The following is a 9,811-nucleotide window of genomic DNA, read 5'->3' as shown; positions in this document are numbered from 1 at the left end:
GATGTTAAATGCGAGTGTAGCGAAATGCTTGTGCTTCTAGTTCCGACAATGCAGTGATAACCAACAAGTAATCTAACTAACAATTCCAAAACTACTGTCTTATACACAGTGTAAGGATAAGGAACATGTACATAAGGATATATGAATGAGTGATGGTACAGAGCAGCATACAGTAGATGGTATCAGTACAGTATATACATATGAGATGAGTGTGTAGACAAAGTAAACAAAGTGGCATAGTTAAAGTGGCTAGTGATACATGTGTTACATAAGGATGCAGTCGATGATGTAGAGTACAGTATATACATATGCATATGAGATGAATAATGTAGGGTAAGTAACATTATATAAGGTAGCATTGTTTAAAGTGGCTAGTGATATATTTACATAATTCCCATCAATTCCCATTATTAAAATGGCTGGAGTAGGGTCAGTGTCAATGACAGTGTGTTGGCAGCAGCCACTCAATGTTAGTGGTGGCTGTTTAACAGTCTGATGGCCTTGAGATAGAAGCTGTTTTTCAGTCTCTCGGTCCCAGCTTTGATGCACCTGTACTGACCTCGCCTTCTGGATGATAGCGGGGTGAACAGGCAGTGGTTCGGGTGGTTGATGTCCTTGATGATCTTTATGGCCTTCCTGTAACAACGGTGGTGTAGGTGTCCTGGAGGGCAGGTAGTTTGCCCCCCGGTGATGCGTTGTGCAGTCCTCACTACCCTCTGGAGAGCCTTACGGTTGAGGGCGGAGCAGTTGCCGTACCAGGCGGTGATACAGCCCGCCAGGATGCTCTCGATTGTGCATCTGTAGAAGTTTGTGAGTGCTTTTGGTGACAAGCCGAATTTCTTCAGCCTCCTGAGGTTGAATAGGCGCTGCTGCGCCTTCTTCACGACGCTGTCAGTGTGAGTGGACCAATTCAGTTTGTCTGTGATGTGTATGCCGAGGAACTTAAAACTAGCTACCCTCTCCACTACTGTTCCATCGATGTGGATAGGGTGTTTCCCTCTGCTGTTTCCTGAAGTCCACAATCATCTACTTAGTTTTGTTGACGTTGAGTGTGAGGTTATTTTCCTGACACCACACTCCGAGGGCCCTCACCTCCTCCCTGTAGGCCGTCTCGTCATTGTTGGTAATCAAGCCTACCACTGTTGTGTCGTCCGCAAACTTGATGATTGAGTTGGAGGCGTGCGTGGCCACGCAGTCGTGGGTGAACAGGGAGTACAGGAGAGGGCTCAGAACGCACCCTTGTGGGGCCCCGTGTTGAGGATCAGCGGGGAGGAGATGTTGTTGCCTACCCTCACCACCTGGGGGCGGCCCGTCAGGAAGTCCAGTACCCAGTTGCACAGGGCGGGGTCGAGACCAGGGTCTCGAGCTTGATGACGAGCTTGGAGGGTACTATGGTGTTGAATGCCGAGCTGTAGTCGATGAACAGCATTCTCACAGGTATTCCTCTTGTCCAGGTGGGTTAGGGCAGTGTGCAGTGTGGTTGAGATTGCATCGTCTGTGGACCTATTTGGGCGGTAAGCAAATTGGAGTGGGTCTAGGGTGTCAGGTAGGGTGGAGGTGATATGGTCCTTGACTAGTCTCTCAAAGCACTTCATGATGACGGAAGTGAGTGCTACGGGGCGGTAGTCGTTTAGCTCAGTTACCTTAGCTTTCTTGGGAACAGGAACAATGGTGGCCCTCTTGAAGCATGTGGGAAAACAGCAGACTGGTATAGGGATTGATTGAATATGTCCGTAAACACACCGCCAGCTGGTCTGCGCATGCTCTGAGGGCGCGGCTGGGGATGCCGTCTGGGCCTGCAGCCTTGCGAGGTTAACACGTTTAAATGTCTTACTCACCTCGGCTGCAGTGAAGGAGAGACCGCATGTTTCCGTTGCAGGCCGTGTCAGTGGCACTGTATTGTCCTCAAAGCGGGCAAAAAAGTTATTTTAGTCTGCCTGGGAGCAAGACATCCTGGTCCGTGACTGGGCTGGATTTCATCTTGTAGTCCGTGATTGACTGTAGACCCTGCCACATGCCTCTTGTGTCTGAGCCATTGAATTGAGATTCCACTTTGTCTCTGTACTGACGCTTAGCTTGTTTAATAGCCTTGCGGAGGGAATAGCTGCACTGTTTGTATTCAGTCATGTTGCCAGACACCTTGCCCTGATTAAAAGCAGTGGTTCGCGCTTTCAGTTTCACGCGAATGCTGCCATCAATCCACGGTTTCTGGTTAGGGAATGTTTTTATCGTTGCTATGGGAACGACATCTTCGACGCACGTTCTAATGAACTCGCACACCGAATCAGCGTATTCGTCAATATTCCCATCTGACGCAATACGAAACATGTCCCAGTCCACGTGATGGAAGCAGTCTTGAGTGTAGAGTCAGCTTGGTCTGAACAGCGTTGGACAGACCTCAGCGTGGGAGCCTCTTGTTTTAATTTCTGCCTGTAGGCAGGGATCAGCAAAATGGAGTCGTGGTCAGCTTTTCCGAAAGGGGGGGGGCAGGGCCTTATATGCGTCGCGGAAGTTAGAGTAACAATGATCCAAGGTTTTACCACCCTGGTTGCGCAATCGATATGCTGATAAAATTTAGGGAGTCTTGTTTTCCAGATTGGCTTTGTTAAAATCCCCAGCTACAATGAATGCAGCCTCCGGATAAATGTTTTTCCAGTTTGCAAAGAGAGTTAAATAAAGTTCGTTCAGAGCCATCGATGTGTCTGCTTGGGGGATATATACGGCTGTGATTATAATCGAAGAGAATTCTCTTGGAAGATAATGCGGTCTACATTTGATTGTGAGGAATTCTAAATCAGGTGAACAGAAGGATTTGAGTTCCTGTATGTTTCCTTCATCACACCATGTCCCGTTAGTCATGAGGCATACGCCCGCCACTCTTCTTACCAGAGAGATGTTTGTTTCTGTCCGCGCGATGCGTGGAGAAACCCGTTGGCTGCACCGCCCTGGATAGTGTCTTCCCAGTAAGCCATGTTTCCGTAAAGCAGAGAACGTTGCAGTCTCTGATGTCCCTCTGGAATGCCACCCTTGCTCGGATTTCATCAACCTTGTTGTCGAGAGACTGGACATTGGCAAGAAGAATACTGGGAAGTGGTGCGCGATGTGCCCTTTTTCGGAGTCTGACCAGAACACCGCCGTTTCCCTCTTTTCGTAGTCGTTTCCTTGGGTCGCTGCAAGCGATCCATTCCGTTGTCCTGTTTGTAAGGCAGAACACAGGATCCGCGTCGCGGAAAACATATTCTGGTCGTACTGATGGTGAGTTGACGCTGATCTTATATTCAGTAGTTCTTCTCGACTGTATGTAATGAAACCTAAGATGACCTGGGGTACTAATGTAAGAAATAACACGTAAAAAAACAAAAAACTGCATAGTTTCCTAGGAACGCGAAGCGAGACGGCCATCTCAGTCGGCGCCGGAAGTATTCGGAAGTTAACATACTACATACCAGGAGCTGACTTAACATACCAGATCCCAGGAGCTGACTTAACATACCAGATCCCAGGAGCTGACTTAACATACCAGATCCCAGGAGCTGACTTAACATACCAAATCCCAGGAGCTGACTTAACATACCAAATCCCAGGAGCTGACTTAACATACCAAATCCCAGGAGCTGACTTAACATACCAAATCCCAGGAGCTGACTTAACATACCAGATCCCAGGAGCTGACTTAACATACCAAATCCCAGGAGCTGACTTAACATACCAAATCCCAGGAGCTGACTTAACATACCAAATCCCAGGAGCTGACTTAACATACCAAATCCCAGGAGCTGACTTAACATACCAAATCCCAGGAGCTGACTTAACATACCAAATCCCAGGAGCTGACTTAACATACCAAATCCCAGGAGCTGACTTAACATACCAAATCCCAGGAGATGACTTAACATACCAGATCCCAGAAGCTGACTTAACATACCAAATCCCAGGAGCTGACTCAACATACTACATCCCAGGAGATGACTTAAAATACTACATCCCAGGAGCTGACTCAACATACCACATCACTAGTTGAAAAGAGAGATTGTTCTATCTACGTCATAAAAAATTAAGCTCCTTTGAAGAAGGACCTGGAACAAAGACCATCGTAATGTGTTATGGTGGCATCTATATCTCCAAATCAAAATAGCATTAACCTTTTGCGTGTAGGGAGCAGTATTTTTGTTTTTGGCTAAAAAAAAGTACCCATTTGAAATGGCCTATTTCTCAGGACCAGATGCTAGAATATGCATATGATTGTCAGATTAGGATAGAAAACACTCTAAAGTTTCCAAAACTGTAAAAATATTGTCTGTGAGTATAACAGAACTGATATTGCAGGCGAAAGCCTGAGGAATATCCAATCAGGATTATTTTGAAACCTCTCTGTTCCTATGCAAGCCTATCCTCCATTTAAAGGGATATCAACCATACCTTTTTCTATGGCTTCCCTAAGGTGTCAACAGTCTTTAGACATAGTTTCAGGCTTTTATTTTGAAAAATGAGCGTGAAGGATCACATTGCGTAAGTGGATAGGTGGGGGCTCTCAGAGGGAGTTTTTGCGCAACTGAGTAAAGCCGCCATTGTTCCTCCCGCTGTTATTGAAAAACCTACACACTTGGTTGATATATTATCAAATATATATTTTAAAAACAACATGAGGATTGATTATAAAAAACGTTTGACATGTTTCTGTGGACATTATGGATATTATTTGGAATATACGTCTGCGTTGTCGTGACCGCTCTTTCCTGTGGATTTCTGAACATAACGCGACAAACAAACGTTGGTATTTTGGGTATAAAAATAATCTTTATGGAACAAAAGGAACATTTGTTGTGTAACTGGGAGTCTCGTGAGTGAAAACATCCGAAGATCATCAAAGGTAAACGATTCATTTGATTGCTTTTCTGATTTTCGTGACTAAGCTTCCTGATGCTAAGTGTACATGATGTTATGCTATGCTATCGATAAACTTACACAAACGCTTGGATTGCATTCACTGTAAAGCACAATTTCAAAATCTGAGACGACAGGTGGATTAACAAAAGGCTTAGCTGTGTTTTGCAATATTGCACATGTGATTTCATGAATATGAATATTTTTTTGTAATATTATTTGACTGTTGCGCTATGCTATTCAGCGGTTGCTGATGAAAATGATCCCGCTAACGGGATGGGTAGCGCCAAGAAGTTAACTATACTTCTATTGTGGATTGAACAAAGTGTCTACATATACCTATCTGCCTGACGAGATCTCCTTCTTCAGACAGGACTTGAAAGAAGTGAACTTCTTCTTGTCATCCACTCTAAACGCCTGAGAGAGAGAGAGAGAGAGATAAAGAGATAAAGAGAGAGAGAGAGAGAGAGAGAGAGAGAGAGAGAGAGAGAGAGAGAGAGAGAGAGAGAAAGAGAAAGAGAAGAGAGAAATAATGTAAACAGAAAATGTCAAATACAATGGCCATTATCCGCCACTAGGTGGAGGCAAATCTGCACAAGAATTGGAAGCAGAATTTAGAAGTGGAATTGAGACAGTGAAATCACCTGACCGTCAAAATGTCAGATAAGCTACTCATTTGACCATTAACCATTAACCATGAGCCAATGACCATGAACAAATGATCATGAATAAATGAACAAGAACCAATGAACATGAACCAATGTAAAACAAATAATGAATATGAAAACGGTTTCTTCTCATGTATTTGCGACATTGACATAAGGTAGTGACTGTGTCTAAACTATAAACGTTATATAGTGACTGTTCCCTCAACTACTAACAATAAATAGTGACTGACTCTAAACTGTCAACATTAGATAGTGACTGTGTGTAAACTATCAACATTAGATAGTGACTGTGTGTAAACTATCAACATTAGATAGTGACTGTGTCTAAACTATCAACATTAGATAGTGACTGTGTCTAAACTATAAACGTTATATAGTGACTGTTCCCTCAACTACTAACAATAAATAGTGATTGACTCTAAACTGTCAACATTAGATAGTGACTGTGTGTAAACTATCAACATTAGATAGTGACTGTGTGTAAACTATCAACATTAGATAGTGACTGTGTCTAAACTATCAACATTAGATACTGACTGTGTCTAAACTATAAACGTTATATAGTGACTGTTCCCTCAACTACTAACAATAAATAGTGACTGACTCTAAACTGTCAACATTAGATAGTGACTGTGTGTAAACTATCAACATTAGATAGTGACTGTGTGTAAACTATCAACATTAGATAGTGACTGTGTCTAAACTATCAACATTAGATACTGACTGTGTCTAAACTATAAACGTTATATAGTGACTGTTCCCTCAACTACTAACAATAAATAGTGACTGACTCTAAACTGTCAACATTAGATAGTGACTGTGTGTAAACTATCAACATTAGATAGTGACTGTGTGTAAACTATCAACATTAGATAGTGACTGTGTCTAAACTATCAACATTAGATACTGACTGTGTCTAAACTATAAACGTTATATAGTGACTGTTCCCTCAACTACTAACAATAAATAGTGACTGACTCTAAACTGTCAACATTAGATAGTGACTGTGTGTAAACTATCAACATTAGATAGTGACTGTGTGTAAACTATCAACATTAGATAGTGACTGTGTCTAAACTATCAACATTAGATACTGACTGTGTCTAAACTATAAACGTTATATAGTGACTGTTCCCTCAACTACTAACAATAAATAGTGATTGACTCTAAACTGTCAACATTAGATAGTGACTGTGTGTAAACTATCAACATTAGATAGTGACTGTGTGTAAACTATCAACATTAGATAGTGACTGTGTCTAAACTATCAACATTAGATACTGACTGTGTCTAAACTATAAACGTTATATAGTGACTGTTCCCTCAACTACTAAAAATAAATAGTGACTGACTCTAAACTGTCAACATTAGATAGTGACTGTGTGTAAACTATCAACATTAGATAGTGACTGTGTGTAAACTATCAACATTAGATAGTGACTGTGTCTAAACTATCAACATTAGATACTGACTGTGTCTAAACTATAAACGTTATATAGTGACTGTTCCCTCAACTACTAACAATAAATAGTGACTGACTCTAAACTGTCAACATTAGATAGTGACTGTGTGTAAACTATCAACATTAGATAGTGACTGTGTGTAAACTATCAACATTAGATAGTGACTGTGTCTAAACTATCAACATTAGATACTGACTGTGTCTAAACTATAAACGTTATATAGTGACTGTTCCCTCAACTACTAACAATAAATAGTGACTGACTCTAAACTGTCAACATTAGATAGTGACTGTGTGTAAACTATCAACATTAGATAGTGACTGTGTGTAAACTATCAACATTAGATAGTGACTGTGTCTAAACTATCAACATTAGATACTGACTGTGTCTAAACTATCAACATTAGATAGTGACTGTATCTAAACTATCAACATTAGATAGTGACTGTGTCTAAACTATCAACATTAGATAGTGACTGTGTGTAAACTATCAACATTAGATAGTGACTGTGTCTAAACTATCAACATTAGATAGTGACTGTGTCTAAACTATAAACGTTATATAGTGACTGTTCCCTCAACTACTAACAATAAATAGTGACTGACTCTAAACTGTCAACATTAGATAGTGACTGTGTGTAAACTATCAACATTAGATAGTGACTGTGTGTAAACTATCAACATTAGATAGTGACTGTGTGTAAACTATCAACATTAGATAGTGACTGTGTCTAAACTATCAACATTAGATACTGACTGTGTCTAAACTATAAACGTTATATAGTGACTGTTCCCTCAACTACTAACAATAAATAGTGACTGACTCTAAACTGTCAACATTAGATAGTGACTGTGTGTAAACTATCAACATTAGATAGTGACTGTGTGTAAACTATCAACATTAGATAGTGACTGTGTCTAAACTATCAACATTAGATACTGTGTCTAAACTATCAACATTAGATAGTGACTGTGTCTAAACTATCAACATTAGATAGTGACTGTGTCTAAACTATCAACATTAGATAGTGACTGTGTCAACTAAACTATCAACATTAGATAGTGACTGTGTCTAAACTATCAACATTAGATAGTGACTGTGTCTAAACTATCAACACTAGATAGTGACTGTGTCTAAACTATCAATAGATAGTGACTGTGGCTAAACTATCAACATTAGATAGTGACTGTGTCTAAACTATCAACATTAGATAGTGACTGTGCCTAAACTATCAACATTAGATAGTGACTGTGTCTAAACTATCAACATTAGATAGTGACTGTGTCTAAACTATCAACACTAGATAGTGACTGTGTCTAAACTATCAACATTAGATAGTGACTGTGTCTAAACTATCAACATTAGATAGTGACTGTGTCGAAACTATCAACATTAGATAGTGACTGTTTCTAAACTATCAACATTAGATAGTGACTGTGTCTAAACTATCAACATTAGATAGTGACTGTGTCTAAACTATCAACATTATATAGTGACTGTGTCTAAACTATCAACATTAGATAGTGACTGTTCCCTAAACTATTAACATTTGATAGTGACTCTGTTTAAACGTTCACATTAGATTGTGACTGTGTCTAAACTATCAACATTAGATAGTGACTGTTCCCTAAACTATTAACATTTGATAGTGACTCTGTTTAAACGTTTCACGTTAGATTGTGACTGTGTCTAAACTATCAACATTAGATAGTGACTGTTCCCTAAACTATCAACATTTGATAGTGACCCATAAACTATCAACATTAGATAGTGACTGTTCCATAAACTATCAACATTAGATAGTGACTGTTCCCTAAACTATCAACATTAGATAGTGACTGTTCCATAAACTATCAACATTAGATAGTGACTGTTCCATAAACTATCAACATTAGATAGTGACTGTTCCCTAAACTATCAACATTAGATAGTGACTGTTCCATAAACTATCAACATTAGATTGTGACTGTGTCTAAACTATCAACATTAGATAGTGACTGTTCCATAAACTATCAACATTAGATAGTGACTGTGTCCATAAACTATCAACATTAGATAGTGACTGTTCCCTAAACTATCAACATTAGATAGTGACTGTTCCATAAACTATCAACATTAGATAGTGACTGTTCCATAAACTATCAACATTAGATAGTGACTGTTCCCTAAACTATCAACATTAGATAGTGACTGTTCCATAAACTATCAACATTAGATAGTGACTGTTCCATAAACTATCAACATTAGATAGTGACTGTTCCCTAAACTATCAACATTAGATAGTGACTGTTCCATAAACTATCAACATTAGATTGTGACTGTGTCTAAACTATCAACATTAGATAGTGACTGTTCCATAAACTATCAACATTAGATAGTGACTGTTCCATAAACTATCAACATTAGATAGTGACTGTTCCATAAACTATCAACATTAGATAGTGACTGTTCCATAAACTATCAACATTAGATAGTGACTGTTCCCTAAACTATCAACATTAGATAGTGACTGTTCCATAAACTATCAACATTAGATAGTGACTGTTCCATAAACTATTAACATTAGATAGTGACTGTTCCATAAACTATCAACATTAGATAGTGACTGTTCCATAAACTATTAACATTAGATAGTGACTGTTCCATAAACTATCAACATTAGATAGTGACTGTTCCATAAACTATCAACATTAGATAGTGACTGTTCCATAAACTATCAACATTAGATAGTGACTGTTCCATAAACTATTAACATTAGATAGTGACTGTTCCATAAACTATCATCATTAGATAGTG

The 9,811-nt window shown here is 39.5% G+C and overlaps 1 protein-coding gene across 9 annotated transcripts in view; it reads right to left on the bottom strand.

Annotated features, from left to right (window-relative positions):
- micu3b (mitochondrial calcium uptake family, member 3b) overlaps nucleotides 1-9,811 on the bottom strand; it is an 89,208-nt gene that overhangs the window by 12,872 nt on the left and 66,525 nt on the right. For 8 of the 9 annotated variants that reach the window (XM_052488016.1, XM_052488015.1, XM_052488017.1 and 5 more), the window contains one exon: nucleotides 5,224-5,301. The exons of the other annotated variant lie outside the window; for it this stretch is intronic. In XM_052488016.1, coding sequence (XP_052343976.1) covers nucleotides 5,224-5,301 — 78 coding nt within the window. The remainder of the gene's footprint in view (nucleotides 1-5,223; nucleotides 5,302-9,811) is intronic. 9 annotated transcript variants of the gene reach the window in all.

The sequence above is a fragment of the Oncorhynchus keta genome, chromosome 30 (assembly GCF_023373465.1).
Source record: "Oncorhynchus keta strain PuntledgeMale-10-30-2019 chromosome 30, Oket_V2, whole genome shotgun sequence".
Lineage (NCBI taxonomy): Eukaryota > Metazoa > Chordata > Actinopteri > Salmoniformes > Salmonidae > Oncorhynchus > Oncorhynchus keta.
The sequence above is the reverse complement of the archived record's forward strand: the minus strand, read 5'-3'. Positions and strand labels throughout refer to the sequence as shown.